The 16,883-nt window shown below is 45.0% G+C and overlaps 1 protein-coding gene across 8 annotated transcripts in view; it reads left to right on the forward strand.

Moving 5' to 3' along the window:
- RAD51B (RAD51 paralog B) overlaps positions 1-16,883 on the forward strand; it is a 734,863-nt gene that overhangs the window by 609,777 nt on the left and 108,203 nt on the right. For 2 of the 8 annotated variants that reach the window (XM_061429218.1, XM_061429220.1), the window contains one exon: positions 7,645-8,124. The exons of 5 other annotated variants lie outside the window; for them this stretch is intronic. In XM_061429218.1, the coding sequence (XP_061285202.1) occupies positions 7,645-7,661 (17 nt within the window). In that variant the 3' untranslated portion in view covers positions 7,662-8,124. One more of the 8 variants, XM_061429214.1, reaches the window with a different exon arrangement.

Raw genomic sequence — 16,883 nt, forward strand, 5'->3', positions numbered from 1 at the left:
GAGGGTGGGGGTGAGGGACAGAGCTATTAGTGAATCTGGGAATGATCGCTGGGTGCCTTTTATCCCCTTAGCAAGCCCCGAGATTCCTACCAGCCTGCTAACCAGGAGGTTTTATAATACCTGAAGAGCTCCTGAGTACAGAAGCAGAGGGAGGGAGAGAATAAAAGGTGAGGCCCACATTGGATTTACCGGCTCCACAGGCCACGCCCCACCCCAGTTCTCAAGGATTAGGATGCTGAGAACAAGCCAGCCACCGGGGGCCTTTCAGCCTTCCCGCCCTTTTGTTCACAGGGATGGGAGGGACAATAAAACGGCAGGCTGGGGAGACTGAGGGGCTTGGTTAGAGATTTCTCAGGCTGCTTTTTGAAACACTTGAAGGAGCCGGTCCATGCTATTGTTGTAGTAAAATAGAAAGCGGAACTATTCTCCTTTCGCAAGGAAAAAAGAAAGAAAGAAAGAAACCCCCCCACCCCCACCCCAGCATCTTCAGGAGGCTGCTGGGCTCAGGCTGTTACCATGGTAATACTGCGTTGTTCACATCTTCTTTGTCTCCCACTGGTCCAGGATCCTGGCCTCTCCTGGTTGAGCTCAAGACTCTGGAAATACTTGGGCCCCTGGACCCTGGAAACATTTGGGCCCCCAAGGAGAGGGATCTCAGAGCCCCCAACTTCTTGATGGTTCAGACTCTGAGAGGGACCAGGTCCCAGCAGAGGAAGAGTTCAGCTGTTTTGTGCTACTCAACTGGGAAAGGTGGAAGGGGGTCAAGAAAGATCCTATTAATCCATTTTCCCTTTTGTTCCCAGAGTTCACCGTGAAGTCCCAGTGCCCACTGAATGGGAAAGCTTAGAGGTTTGACTAGCCCAGAGTGAGGCCCAGTGGTGCCAGGACCTAGTGGAGAGGAGAGGGAAAAGCGAGACTTGGCTTTGGGAATTGGCTTGCATGGAGTGGGTCCACAGAACCGAGTGGCTGCGGATGGGAAGGGAGTGTTGACTCTGAAATCCAACTTGATCCACATCTATTCTGGTCATGTCCTCTGCTTCCCCAGTAAGCTCCAAATGTTATGCCACCCAGAGCACAGCCGGGGCCCCTGGACCTCTGTGTCAAGGCCAGGAATAATGATTCTGTCCCTGAAAGCAGCCAGACTGTTGCTGATGCCACAGGAGGCGAAAGGACAACCTAGAGCCCGAGTCTCCTGGAGCCGTTGTGGCTTTCATGGGTAATAAAGCCCTGCCAACTTGGCAAAGGAGAGGATACCCTAGGAGAGGTTGGCCAGGGAAAAGGCAGGAGTGGGCTCGGAATCTGGGTGGGGGGGAGTGTCCTCCTTGATCACTCTTCCCTGCCCTCTAGTCTCCTTTTACTTAGGGATCTAGGAAGTGTTTGAAAAACAAAAAACAAGTTGATTTGAACAGGATAGAGGACAATGGTTTAGTTTCTCAACAGGGCAGAATTATGTGCTTTTAAATTGTTTTTAAAAAATAAAGATCAGGTCAGGCAGGTTGAATCTTGATTCTGGTGCTGCCTTTATTAGTTTAGTTTGAATAAGCAGCATATACTTTGGGCTTGGGACCCTCAGGGAGCCTAGAGCACCCTGAGATAGGTCCAGAAAAGGTTCTGGAAACAAGCTAGTTTCCTGTTTTTCCAACTACCCGGTATATAGGGACTCAGAAAATAAAAAATAATGATTTGAGAGCTGGGAAGCTATAAGCCTCATCTTCCTTGTAAAGTCAAAAATGATTGTTTGATTGCTTTTTTGAAGCACACTGGGAAGACATTAATCTCCTCTGTTTGTTCCCTTGTCACAAAGTTGGGTTAGATTCTTCCACCCCATTTTCTTAGTCACTGAGCCAACTGGATGATTCACTGAAAACTTCTTTGCCCCCAAATACCACCATCTGAGTTCATCAGATTTCAGTTACAATCAGTAACCCATCTAAATGTTTCTGCCCAGTGGACTCAGAGTGACCCAGAAGATTCTCAGTCTGAATCCATCCATCCAGGTATGGAGGTGTCTGCCTGGTAAATATCACCCACACCTGGCACAGCCTGGCATGCTCTTGGGAGCCTGGCAGAGAGCCCTGGGATTCAGTGGAGCAGAGTGAACTCGTTCTCACAGGGCATGGAGGAGAGGGCCGCGGATGCCTGTCTCATTGTCCTGAGCTGCTTCTGCCTGCCCCTCTAAGAGGTGCTTCCGAGGGCAGAGAACACAGGACTCCCATTCGCAGAGTTGCCCCTTTTTGCTTCACATCCCCTCCCTCCATGACAGCGTCCCACACTGGCCCTCAGCTTTTGGTCCCTTCTTTCACTCTCGCTGTTAGCCTCAAAGACAGATTTTCTTTTTAATGTGGAAAATATATTTTAAATATATAACAATACAGAAAATAGTAAAGCCAAACCCATGACTCTAACATCCAGAATTAACAAATGTTAATGTTTTGTCAGATTTTTTTAAGCTGAAATATAGTTGACTTATAGTGTTGTGTTAGTTTCAGGTACACAGCAAATTGATATCAGTATATATATTCTTTTTCAGGTTCTTATCCCTTATAGGTTATTACACAGTACTGAATAGTTCCCTGTACAGTACAGTAGATACTTGTTGTTTCTCTATTTTATATGTAGCAGTCTGCATATGTCAATCCCGGGGCTTCCTAGGTGGCGCCGGTGGTGAAGAACCCGCCTGCCAGTGCAGGAGACATAAGAGACACAGGTTCAGTCCCTGGGTTGGGAAGATCCTCTGGAAGAGGGCACAGCAACCCAGTCCAGTATTCTTGCCTAGAGAATCCCATGGACAGAGGAGCCTGGCAGGCTACGGTCCATAGGGTTGAAAAGAGTTGGACACAACTGGTGCACTTTAGCACACCCCTATGTTAATCCCAAACTCATAATTTCAGATTTTGTTTTAAGTATAGAAATATAACCTTACAAAGTTCAAAGCTCCTTTGTACCTATCCCTAGCCGATTCTCTCTCTCCTCTATGTTGCTCCACAGAAGTAAAATCTCTCTAGGGTTTAATATATATCTTTCCCCCACTCTGAAAAACTTTTCTACATATATGTGAATCCAAATATCATATTTGCTCTGAGTGCATCCTAAATTTGCATAAATGGTCTGTTGTACACATCATTCCACAACTTGCTTTTTTCACTTAGCATCATGCTTTGCGACATATCTGTGTTGATACACGTGGATCATATTCTTTGAATTTAACTGAGGTGTCCATATCCATTGTATGAATATACCACATGTTATACATTTCTCTATTGATGGAAATTTTGATTATTTGTTAACTTAATGAATCCTGTTGCACATGTTTCTTGGTATATGCAAGTATGAGAGTTTCTCTGCTGCTGCTGCTGCTAAATCGCTTCAGTCATGTCCGACTCTGTGCAACCCCATAGACGGCAGCCCACCAGGCCCCGCCGTCCCTGGAATTCTCCAGGCAAGAACACTAGAGTGGGTTGCCATTTCCTCCTCCAATGCATGAAAGTGAAAAGTGAAAGTGAAGTCGCTCAGTTGTGTCTGACTCTTAGCGACCCCGTGGACTGCAGCCTACCAGGCTCCTCCGTCCATGGGATTTTCCAGGCAAGAGTACTGGAGTGGGGTGCCATTGCCTTCTCCCAGTATATATAATTTTTAAAAATGGAATGGCTAGCCAGGGGATGCACATTTTTGTCTTTATTTTCCCAAATTGTTCTTCAAAGAGGTTTACCAATTTATTCTTCCTTTGGAAGTAGTAGACCAATTCCTGTGTAACTGTGTATAATGATAAGTGCATTGTCATGTTTCCATGGGCAATCTTCTTATGTATTCTTTATGGCTGCCTCTTTTATCTACACTATTGGGGTGTAAGCTTTCCATAGCTTCTAGAGGGATTTTCTGCATAGTTGTGAGCTTCCTTTGTGGCTCAGATGATAAAGAATCTGCCTGCAATGCGGGAGACCTGGGTTTGATCCCTGGGTTGGGAAGATCTGCTGGAGGAGGGCATGGCTACCCACTCCAGTATTCTGGCCTGGAGAATTCCATGGACTGTATAGTCCATGGGATCACAAAGAGTTGGACATGACTGAGCCACTTTCACTTTCACATGTGCTTTATGCATATAGTTACATGATTAACTGATAAAAATTATTCTACTCCTCTTAAATTATTCTACTCCTCTATCTCCCAGAAAGGGATCTTTTCACATTCATCTTTATTTTCAGGTGAGGGGACTGAGTGCCAGAAAGGTGAAGTGATGTTTACTGCCTCAGAATTGGGTTTGTAGCCATTTCTAAGTATTCAGCCTGGGCTCCTGTGATTTTTCATAAAATCAGAAATGAGTTTGGGCCCCCTTGTCTCCCATCATGGCAGCCCCTGTGACAATTTACCTCTTGGGCTTCATAAGCCTCCATTGGGGTAGTCTAGGCCCATTCTGAATCTTGAATCCTGAAATCCTAAGCTATGATGGATCAGTCACATTGATATAGTGATCCTTCAAGGAATTTCCTTAGTTGGATCATAAATTTGGCTGGGTGGAACCATAACCTAGATCAACAGTGGTGTACAAGGTAGAAGTTGACTGCTTTCTCATGTAGCATTATGGAGGAATGCAGTCCAGAGCTGATATAGCAACTTAGCCTCACATATTAGTCCAGCTGCTGCTGCTGCTAAGTCACTTCAGTCGTGTCCGACTCTGTGCAACCCCGTAGACAGCAGCCTGCCAGGCTCCGCCGTCCCTGGGATTCTCCAGGCAAGAACACTGAAGTGGGTTGCCATTGCCTTCTCCAATGCATGAAAGTGAAAAGTGAAAGTGAAGTCATTCAGTCGTGTCCAACTCTTCACAACCCCATGGACTGCAGGCTTCTCTGTCCATGGGATTTTCCAGGCAAGAATACTGCAGTGGGGTGCCATTGCCTTCTCTGATATTAGTCCAGAGACCCTGGCAATTCTCTTGTTGCTCCAGCATGCCTGGGAGGCTGTCTTCATTGTCATGATCCAAAATGGCTCACTATCATGTCCTATATCAAGGTAGTGGAAGTTATATGGGGCAGAGATTCAATAGGAGGAAAGGGCAGCCCCCTTCCTTAAGGGTATTAACAAGAAGTTACATGTATTATTTCTGCCAATCTATAGATGTATAGAAAGTAAGGCTGGAAAATGTAGTTGTTAATCTCAGTGGCCATGTGCCGAGTCAAATTTGAGGAGTTCTATTATCATGAGAGAGAGAGGAGATGCATATTCAGTGATACATTTCGTTCAGAAGAGCATAGTTGCAGAGATTAGCCCCCAGGGTACAATAGTACAGACCCTAGAGCTGGACTTGTTGCATAATGTCCAAATGCAGTATAATATCGCAGTTTCTCAGAGTTACCTGGAAAATAGTTTGGCTCAGATACATCTCTTTTCCGTTCTTAAAAAAACAAATGTATATTTAAAATGGTATCAGGACATTCTTTAATAGAGTCTAAAACAGAGTAGTGGAGTTTCACAGTCAGCAATGCCACCAAAGATCAACACCCAAAAATCTTGGTTCCCCTTCCAAAACAAAATCTCTGTCAAGCAGAAACGTAGGACGTGTTTTGCTATTGTGCACTATTCAAGAAAAATACTTGAACAAGAGCTAGTGCTTATAGCACAAAGCAGAGTATAAATTTGGTTCCAAAGTCATAGACTAAACACATTTTTTTCCCAAAATGTTTTTTCTGTCTCCACCGTCAAAAAAAAAACATGAAACAAAATGTCAGTTTGAATAAGGTTATAGAGAAAAACTTATTCCAAGGCCTGGACTATGGTTAGAATCAATCCATACTCCACTTTTGGAACCGGGAAGCCATTTGGCTATCTTTGCAGAGTTAACAATTTGCATTTGTGAAAATGCCCAGGTAATAATACCCAAAGATGTTAAATCAATTCAGGTTGTTGATTTTCTTTGAAAACCTCTTCCAGAAGGACTTGGAGTTCTTTCTGGAATATGACTTAGGCTCCATTTCAGTGAGTTCAGTTAAGCAGGTATTTCTTGAACATCTATTATATATAAACCATGGTGCTCAGGAGAGAGAGGCTGATTAAAAAAAAAAAAAATCCCTTATTTTAGTAGTTGACAATCTAAATAGTTAGCTTAAAAACAAACTAGCAGACTGCCACACCTGTTATCAAGGCTCAAACACTGGGATCTGAAAAGATAGAGGAAATAAGACTCATTCCATCTGGGATGACTGAGGAAGATTCCTGAGAGGACAGGGGACTTGAACTGGATGTCAGCTCCTGAATACTGACAAAAACGGCATTTCATTGTCTCTTGACAGAGGCCAGTTTCTTTTGCTGTTTGAGGATAGATTTGGGCGCACTGGGGAATGCTGATTAGTGCCGTGTGACTCGTGTTGAATCATGCTGACTAATGTGTTCTAAATGGATTGATTCAACAATAAAGGGAACACTGAGAGTCAAGAGTTCAGATCCTGAATTTTATCATGTGATGAAGTATAAATCACTTAGCCTCCGTACTTCATTTTTTTGTCAATTAAAATGTGCTCCTGATGAGAAGCCAACAAATCACCTTGACTAGAAAGTGCTTTACAGAGCTCAAGGATAACAGAAATGCTTAACAACAATTCCCAGGACAGGCTTATGCAACCTTGGGTTATTCATGGTCCACACAGAATCAGAGCATCCATCACATGCTGCTCCCTAGCCATGTGAAACTTCTATTTCCTCACACATGCCATGAGAACTGACAAATAGTGCACTGCACTCACAAAAACTGACAGAGGAGCTTTTGAAAAATCTTCCTATATACCTACTGGGGTGTCTCTGTTTCTCGACAACAAATGTCGCCACAGAACTGAGAGCTTGCATTGCACACACAGCTCTTTCTCTCTTTTGACATCTCCGCAGCTAGACTGCTTGAGAACCTGGCCTTCCGTGTCCAGATGTTTACTGAATTCTGAAGGCCCCCCCAAAGGGCCCAAGTTCCTTTGTTGCTCTCCAAATCACTTCCCACAGAGACTGACCAATGTCCTGAAGGAGCCCTTCAATAGGGAGGATAAATGGAGGCAGATGAAGACATGACCCCCTGAGGCTCGCCCACGTCCACGCTAACAAAGGGTCTGAGGCACAACCTTGTAAGGAGCATTTTGGTCAGCAGCATCCCCTTGAGAGGCCAGGTCTCCCCCACAGGGCTGTTTTCAATGGCTCCCATCGCAGTGGAAGCCCTAGGCATTTGTTCAGGGCCAGGGTGTGCTAGGTATAGCACAAAACATCTAAATCATAGCCCCCAGCCTTTGTGAGGGCTTCCTGGCTACAGATGGCAGCTGGCTTTCTCAGGGGAAACCTGGGGGCAGTAGAGGAAGCTGAAGGGGGGCTCCCGAGTCTCTGGATGACCTCTTCCCACCCGGCCCAGAAAGGCTCCCCTTTTGTTTACAGCTATCGGCAGTCTAGCCAGGGATGTGGGGCCTTAGCCCACACCTGTGCTGAGTTTCTGGGTGTCTCTGGTTTACGAAGCCATTGGCTCCCTGAGTAATAGATAGATAGGTACGCATGTCAGAGGACTGCCACCGGAAGGAAAAGTTTATTTAGACTGCTGGTGAGAAGCTAGTGCATTTCATGACAGCGATGGTTTTTCAAACATTCTTTCTCTCCCTCTCTCTCTCTTTTTTTTTCCTTTAGACCAACAGAGGCCATAGGGACACTATGACCTTTGTCTCAAGCTGATGGGGGCGTGATTTGTGAAATGAAACAGGACCGGGCTGCTTGGAAGAAGGAAACGGAAGCCAACATAATGGGGATTAATTAGTTGATTGCTGTTGAGATGGTAACAGATTTGCTCCCCCACCCCTTTACCATTGAGCCAGCCATCTCAGACCTAGCAGGGAAGGTGAAGATGAAGAGGCCTTTGTTCAGGTCTCTAGATGCTTGGGGCTGAAGGCTTTGCCGCCATGGGATGGCAACAGCCATAATAATAATAATTTGCACTTATATAGCACCTTTCAACCAGGCACCTCAAAGCGGTTTAACCACATTAATTAATTAAAGCCCACAATCCCCCTGGGGAGAGGAGGAGGATGACTAACAGGATTTGTAATTACAGGAGGGAACATTTCCGAATAAAGTATTGTCCACCAAATAAAAAGAGTAGGTGTAAAGGAATTGGGGTCTCCAAAGAGTAACTGATTCAGAAATGAAATCTTGGAAGGATGGGGGAGGCTGAGGGAGGGCATGGGCGTGGGGGTCTGCTCTTGTGTCACAGGGAGGTCAGTGGGCTCAGAATTCACTGACAGGTTCGGATCCAACTGAGAAGCGGGACACGTATGGTATTAGTGGCATTTGGGAGGTCATTAGTGGTACATGTATTGTGGTGTAAATTCAAGTTTCACTGGTATATTGTGTAGAGCCCTGCAGGACAAAGAGTGAGATTCATGCGGTGTTTAATAAAGGATGAAATGATTTCTTTAGATTTAAAGCCCAAGGCTGGGCCAGTCAATGAGCAAATCAATCAATTGGTGACCCATAGGATAATTTAGTCATTTTCAGCAGAAGACCCAGCCTACTCCTCATACCACATGAAGTTTCCAAACGAAGCATCAAAGCTGGGGGCTTCAGCCCCTTCAAAGCCAGGCATCAAATCTTCCCAGCCTTTGACATTGGGACCTCTTTCCCCCACCTTGTTGCTGACACTCAGGCTGTCCTCTATAAAATCACTCTGTATCTGCTTCCCCTTCAGAGGTTTATAAATGCCTTGGGTGCTAGAATCAAGTTTTGTCCTATCTCATGTCTGCCATCAATGCCCAACAGAGTGTCGTACCCGAAGTAGGTACCTGATCAGCAAAGAATGGTTAAATGACAAAGTCTTTTAACAAAACTCAGCATTTGTTGAACACGTCCCAAATGCTAAGGCAAAGCTCAGAAACATAGGTTATGTGTATTATGAGGAATGGAAATGACTCATGTACTCCCAGCTATAATATAAAGCAGAATAAAATAAAGTCGACATTGTAGATGTACGCCCCAGTCACAGGCTGAAAGCGCAAAGGAAGGACATTTTATGCAGCTGGAGTGAATCAAGGAAGATATTCCTGGAGAGCAAACAATGCACCAGGCATTGGAAGGTGAGAAAGATTTTGGTGGACCTGGAAGAGGTGGAGGATACCGAGTTTCCAGACTGTGGTCATCTGTCTCCTTCAGAGCGAGGGGCCTTTGGAGAGCTTGCAGTCTTCAATAGAACATTTGTGGAAACCAGGCTGAGTTTTTGCAGCTGATTCAATGTATATTTCCTATGAATTCTTGAAGATGAGCTGACTAATTTGAAACAGCCAGGGACTATTCGGGAAGTTGAGAAAGATATTTTGTTCTCTGTAACTATTAATTCGCTCTCTCTGCACTTTTACTGTCCACCAAGAAAGAAAAGCTAAGCAGTTCACACATTAAACAGGGCACTTAGGAATGTCTGAGAAAGGAATGAGGAAAATATATCTCAATCCCAAATGTTAAAGATTAAATAGCTTCCTACTTAAGGTCGAAGATTTTTTTTCTCTTCAATTTTTGACCGTGCTGGGTCTTCATGGCTGCGTGCAGGCCTTCCCTGGTTGCAGTGAGTAGGGGCTACTCTCCAGCTGCGGTGTGCAGGCTTCTCATTGAATGACTTCTCTTGTTGTGGAGCACGGGATCTAGGTGCAGGGCTTTTAGTAGATGTGCGCATGGGCTTAGTTGCCCCGTGGTATGTGGGATCTTAGTTTCCAGATCAGGAATCAAACCCATGTCCCCTCCATTGGCAGGCGAATTCTTAGCCACTGGACCACCAGGGAAATCCGAGGCCGTTTTCTTTTTTTGACCCCAGAAAACAGTAAGACAGTGCTCTCTGCTCAGTGATTGACAGACAAACCAGTCCCTGTGCTCTCCTGCTCCAAGGTCCACCAGGACTTTCATCACAAACTGAGCTGCCGGGAAAGGACCTAAGCACTGTCTTTGCAACGTGCCGACACTCAGTGTTGCTGTGTGTGTCTCTCACACACACACACACACTGTAGTTGCAGCCGCTCATCTTACCGCCTCACAGTCTCACATGATAGGACTTTACGTCATTCCTTCTTCAAAGATGAGGGATGAGGCAAGAAAAGTTGTCTCTTGCTAGAACGTGATGGGATGTGGATTTGAACCCTGGCAGTCTTGCTTCTTCCCCTCTTCCCCCTCACCCCTGTACTCTTTCTGTTCGTATCTGTTACAATCTTTCTTAGTCACCCTCACTAACATACTCAGCAAAATACTGTACACATAGTAGGAATTCAGTGAATATTTTCCAAATAAAAGAATCATCAGAGCAGTACTGGTAGTTGGATCTTCCAGTAGAAGTGACTGCAGAGAATATGGTAGAGGATCTATCACTGCCTTCTTCTCTTTTCATTAAAAATGGGGAGACGTGTAGGAAAGCTGCCCCAGGGAATATTGACAAGGAAGAAGACACAGGTGGCACTCCTGAGCTGAAAGTCTGCCAAACTGGTACCACTCATGGAATGCTAGTGAAGCATCTTGTATTATTGATTACTTTTATTGAACTTGGATGTAATGCATGGGATGTATTTCTTGTGATTTCTTGGGATGTACGTACCCGTACATATGTAAGGCAAAGTCCAGCTTTTGTCTTCCTAAGTGTGCTAGCATCCTACCTGCTCTGCTGATGTGCTGTAGTCCTGGTGAAGATTCAGAAGTGCGTGGTCCCTGTCAGCCCATGGAGTAAACACTTTTGAATTAACCCAGAAGTGCCAAACTCTATGCCTAGTGTCTTTTAGTTTGATGTTGTGAACAAATCCCGGAGATGGGATTGTAGAAGTTTGTCCTGCAAACCCAGGATTGCCAAATGAGAATTCTGGAAATTGGCAATGAGGATTAGGTAATGGAGGACACGGGAACGAAAGTAAGAGGAAGTGCAAAATATCAGATTCTGACCTAAGCAATCATGGTCTTAGAACCACTTGGGAGTGTCATTTTTTCCCTAAGCTTTGGTTTTAATACTATCACCATCACTTTTGTCTGATGGCCATGAAAGGAACGTCTTTACAGAATCCAGCAGAGGCCACTTTTGCTCAGATGGAGCGAAACAGTCCATCGCTCCTCTCAGATGAATAACCTAAGTGGGAGAGAAAGCACATGGCCTACTTTGAATTTCAGTGAAGGTGGGATTCAGATGTAGCACAAGTGCTCCAGAACTCTGAACAGAACTTGGAGGAGAGAAGACCAATCAATAGTGGGCCTAAGTCAGGACAGACTTGGTTTTGTTGCTGAAAGCAACTCCCTGAAATCTCAGTGACTTAAAACCACGTCTGTGCATAACTGAGAGACCCTCCCCAGAGGCTGTCCTCTGTGTGATGATTCAGTTCTTCAATTCAGTATCAACATGCATTTCACATTTGCCAATGGGGGGAGGTGTTGTATACTAGCAATTAAGTGCCTCTTCCAAGAAACAACACATAATCACTTCTTTCATGGCCAAGTAATCATGCATCCACCCATCCCCAACTCCAAGGAGCTGGGAACCTCGACTGTATTGGGAAGGAAAGGAGAACTGGAGATTGGTAAACACTCGCAATGTCTGCCACAGACTCTAGACCCAGCAAGTGGTAAGCATCTCCTTCCTTCACATCCACCGCTTGTTCCTTTCCCTTGGATTACTGGGCATTTAGCAAAGACTTATGGGGTAGAGTTGAAAACTGAAGACCAAATAATTTGTAGCCCGTTTTAGTCCACAAAATGGTGACCTTTTTGAAAAAGAGGAGCAGCAAAGGAAAATCAATTAACTTTGGGTTCTTTTCCCTTAAGCTATCGATACTAATAACTCTAGGAAAGGATAATGGGTTAAAGGCAGCCATGGCCCAATTTAAATGATATCTAAGACAGAATGACTCACCTTAAGTTGCCCAGGACCATCATGCTTTGTGTGAAAAGACATCTGGAAATGTGCCCTCCTGCCTCCATCCCGTCCCTTGTTACCAGACATGATTCAAATTCCCTCTAAGCCCTGTGATTTTTCCAGAAAGCAGCTTTCCCAGCAGCAGAGAGAGAGAAGAAAAAAGAAACTTTCCCTTATTATTCTTCCAATAATGAATTCCTGCTCTGAGTGGGCTGCTTCCATGTGTTTTCAGTCAAGTGCTGATGGCAGCCTTGCTGGGGGACATTTCCAAGAGGCTGTGGACATAATGGCTGCGGTCTCATATTGACAAGAGCTGCTCTCAGTTTTCCTTCCAGTTTAGCCCTCCTGAGCCCTGAAATCCAAGATGAGAAATGATTCACGAGATCTCGCTGGTGAACCAATATGGCTGCCACACCTCTCTGCTCTTTTGAACTAAGTAAAAATGCATGCTTTTGAAGCTTCCCTTAGAGAGATTTGTTGACATGGATCCTAGTAACTTTAAAAGGTCCTACCTTTCTTAGACTAAACCAGTTCTTTGTAGATGCCAAGATCTCCTTTCTTCAGGACTGAAATGTAGTTTTGACTTGCTTTGACATCAGAAGAACAAAAGGAGAAATTGGGTCACACCATTTCCTGCCTAAAACCTAATCTCAAGAACGCAAGATGCTTCCAAGTAAGCCGTGGTGGTAGGTCATGTTTGCTAAGGGAACCAACCTACTCCTTTTCCCCAAAGCAAATGTATTCAGATAATAATTCAATTTCAGCTTACTTACAAGAATTTGAGCAAACGATTATAGTTAGGCTCTTTCCATTGAGAAGAAACTCAGTTACTCCAGTAAAAGGGAACAGATGTTAAGGGTACAAGGGGTTTGGAATTGGAAAATCTTGAGGAGCAAAGGCAACCCTGGGGCTTCGTTACCTTAGAGTCTCTGCTTCTCTCTGTATACATGCCCAAGGCAACTCTCTCCCAGCAGACATGCCCTGCATACTACAGTTCTGCTTATTCAGAACTTCAGCTGGCATATACTCGTCTTGGTCTCTTGAGCTCCTCTCTGTCCATCTCAGCCTTTCAACTCCAAGTCTGTTGGCATTTTTCCTTGGTATTTAGTAGTTGGAATTCCTAGGAGAAAGTATGATTGATGTAGAATCATCTTATTGTTTTTTCTCAGATAACATCTTTGGTCACTAGCCAGCCAGTCTACTGTGGGCTGAAGGAGGAGCTGAAAGCGTGGCTGCCTCAGCAGTAGCAGATATGGGCAAGGCAACTCCATAGAGAGGCCATGGAGAGTGAGGCAGGAATGATGAGCCATCGTGCACTGTTTATACCCTTAACCAGACTTCTGCACAGATTCTCATTCTCTCTCTTTCTTCTGTCACCCCTTCTCATCACCGTAGACACCCCCCATCACAGCCTGGTCTCCCACTATTGCTCATCCCCCACCCCTGAGTTCTAGGTGGTTCCCAGGTGGTTCCCAGGTTGTTCTATTGGTAAAGAATGCACCTGCCAAAGCAGGAGATGTAAGAGATGCAAATTTGATCCCTGGGTTGGAAAGATCCTCTGGAGGAGGAAATGGCTACCCACTCCTGTATTCTTGCCTGGAGAATCCCATGGACAGAGGAGCCTGGCGAGCTGCAGTCCACAGGGTCACAAAGAGTCGGACACAACTGAAGCAACGTAGCATTCGTGCACATACCCCTGACTTCTGTATCCTGCTTCTCATCCTGTGAAAGTACCCAGCCACAGAGGTGGATGACTGGGATGGAAGGAAGAGATCTTAACATGTATGTGAGAATATAAGGAAAACCGGGGGAGGTGTGATATGGAAGGAGGAATGGAAATAAAATCCTTTCTTAGTGAAAGAAAATCTCATTCCCACCAGAAGCACACTTTCACCAGAAGCACCACTTTCCTCTTTCTCCCAATCTTTACAGCAATTTCCCTCTCCCCAAAACCAGACATCCGCAGAAGCAAAAAAAAAAAAAAAAAATCCACTGAGGAACGCCAACCAAGCAGAGAGGGAAGGTATTCTGGCTCAACTAATCCTTAAGACCTTCTGACCCCTGATGATGAACCGTAGAATGCTTGGATGAACCATAGCATTCGAAGTCCCCATCCCAGATCCTTGCCTTTCCCTGGCCCCACCTAGGCTTCAGGGAGCCCTGATCTCAGATCCTTGAATAGTAAATGCCAAACAATTTACTTTCAAACTAAGGTTTAGAAAACCAATGAAGGACGCTGTTTAAATAAGGTCTTTGCCAATTGTGTCCTCCCAAGATGCACAAAGCTCTTCGTTGGCAGTTTTCACAAATCTTCATGATGCTTTTGGAGGACTGGTCATGTGTAGTGTTGCCCTATTTCAACTGAGTCAGAGAAATTGTGCTTGTGTAAATTCCACACATCAATAGAGGACTAGGGAGAAAATTGACTTGTGATACTGAGCTTCGCCTTTTACTCATTATAGACCATTCCCTTTATCTCTCATCAGATAATAAAAATCCAACCCAAACCATCTACATTCAGATTTCAGTATTTCCATATTCCTTTCAGTGGACATGAAGCTAGAAATGAATTCAAGGGAAATCTAGACAACCCTGTGTTTTCCTGCTCTCTCCTGAGCCCTGAGTATGTTAGTGTTGATTAAAACACAGGTCGACCCTTGACCTATGACTGACACTTTTATCTACTGACTAAAATTTGAACTGTGGTGTTGGAGAAGACTCTTGAGAGTCCCCTAGTCTGCAAGGAGGTCAAACCAATCAATCCTAAAGGAAATCAGTCCTGAATACTCATTGGGGGGACTGATGCTGAAGCTGAAGCTCTAATTCTTTGGCCACCTGATGTGAACAGCTGACTCATTAGAAAAGATCCTGATGTTGGGAAAGACTGAAGGCAGGAGAAGGGGATGACAGAGGATGAGATGATTGGATGGCATCACCGACTCAATGGACATGAGTTTGAGCGAGCTCCAGGAGTCGGTGATGGAAAGGGAAGCCTGGGGTGCTGCAGTCCATGGTGTCGGACACCACTGAGCGACTGAACAACAACAACAAAATTGCAGTTTCCCTAGGAATCTAAGATGGCAGAGGAGGCGGTGCTAATGGTGTTTCTAAACCCGTTGCTATGAGATTCTAGAGCCAGTTTCATGGATCACTTCCAGATCTCTGCTCATTCCATTTGAAATCTGGGTTTGAAATCTCTTGCTATTGGCTGTCCCCTGGGATCTGAGGGCCCGTCTGGGGTTTGTCTGATGTCTCTCCCTCCCACCATCCCCCTCCACAGTCATTACTACTCTAACAGCTTGAAAGTTGATGCAAAGATGGAGCAGAAGCCAGTTTGGCTTTCCCCCAGTTCTCCAGGCCCCTCTGGGGTTAATCAGCAAACAACCACCTATCTTTGTGTTAAAAATAAAAGCCTCTCTAACTAGAACACCTGGAGGAGACCCATAGGAAAGCTTAAGATGAAACCAATTCTGCAGTAATTATTCTGACCATCACTCTGTTTAAGCTTAATTCAGACTCTGCAGACAAAAACAGTTTGCTAAACCCAAGCAATGGCCTGGATGGACCTATAACTCTTAATGTACCTTAACCCACTTTGAGTTTTGCTAATACCCCACATCTCAGCTCCCAAGTCTCCTTATGCTGTGTACTTCAGGCAGCATCTCCCCATTTCAAGTTTAGCAAAATGCCCTGAGTGCATCTCGCTGGTAGTGGCCCCCTCCCAGCCCTTTCCCTACCTTCCCAGACCATCTGATGGTGGTTGTTTGCACCTTGCAGAAGTAACAGAACTTCTTGCCTGGGGCTGCTGACCACTCCTTTTAATAACTGATCCAAATGCCCTTAAGTGTTAGGTGATTACCTGTGCTGAGGAAAGGGACCAGGGGCTGGGGGTGCAGAACAGATGGGCAGGGAGTGCGTGGAAAACAATTCCTTGCTGGTTTCTGCTAAGGCCGCCATAACAGAATACCACTGCTGCTGCTGCTGCTAAGTCACTTCAGTCGTGTCCGACTGTGTGACCCCACGGATGGCAGCCCACCAGGCTCCCCCGTCCCTGGGATTCTCCAGGCAAGAACACTGGAGTGGGTTGCCATTTCCTTCTCCAATGCATGCAAGTGAAAAGTGAAAGTGAAGGCGCTCAGTCGTGTCCAACCCTCAGTGACCCCATGGACTGCAGCCTTCCAGGCTCCTCCATCCATGGGATTTTCCAGGCAGGAGTACTGGAGTGGGGTGCCATTGCCTTCTCCGAACAGAATACCACAGAAGAGCTTAAACAGCAGAAAGTTATTTTCTCCCAGCTCTGGAAGCTAGAAGTCCAAGCTCGAGTACCAGGTGCTTTGGTTTCTCCTGGGGCCTTTCTCCTTGGCTTGCAGATGGATGCCTTCTTGCTGTGTTCTCATGCAGCCTTTCTTTACGTGCACTCCTAGTGTCTCTTCCTCTTTTTTGTAAGGACACCTTGGATTAGGGTCTCCTCTTATGACCTCGTTTAACCTTAATTACCTCCTTTTAAAGGAGATAATGTTGCCAGAACTTCTGATTTTTCAAGGGAAGCCAGAATTCTGGATCTTCAGATGACATTTTTCTTCAAATAAATCTTTACATTATGGAAAGTAATTCAAAAATTATAAAATACTGTAGGTCAAATAAACACACTTACAGTCTAAATGAACCCTGGAGGCTGGCAGATTTCCATTCTCAGAATACTAGAAAGACATCTATAATGTCATCACATGAGGATGTAGGTGTTTAAGAGCTCAGGGTCAAGAGTACACTGTTGGGTTCATATTCCAGCCCACCACTTACTAGCTTTGTAATCTTGGGCAAATTATGCATGTAACTCAGAGGTTTTATGAGAATGAAATCAGTTAATACATGTAGATGCCTAGAAGAATGCCTGCTTCCTAGTAAGAAACTAATATCTGAGCCAGTATTATTAGGTAGTATCAATAAACCTCTTGGTTTCCTCATCTGTAAAATGCAGACCATGTTTGCCTTACCTGTCCCCCAA

Source organism: Bos javanicus, chromosome 10 (genome assembly GCF_032452875.1).
Source record: "Bos javanicus breed banteng chromosome 10, ARS-OSU_banteng_1.0, whole genome shotgun sequence".
NCBI classification, from domain to species: Eukaryota; Metazoa; Chordata; class Mammalia; order Artiodactyla; family Bovidae; genus Bos; species Bos javanicus.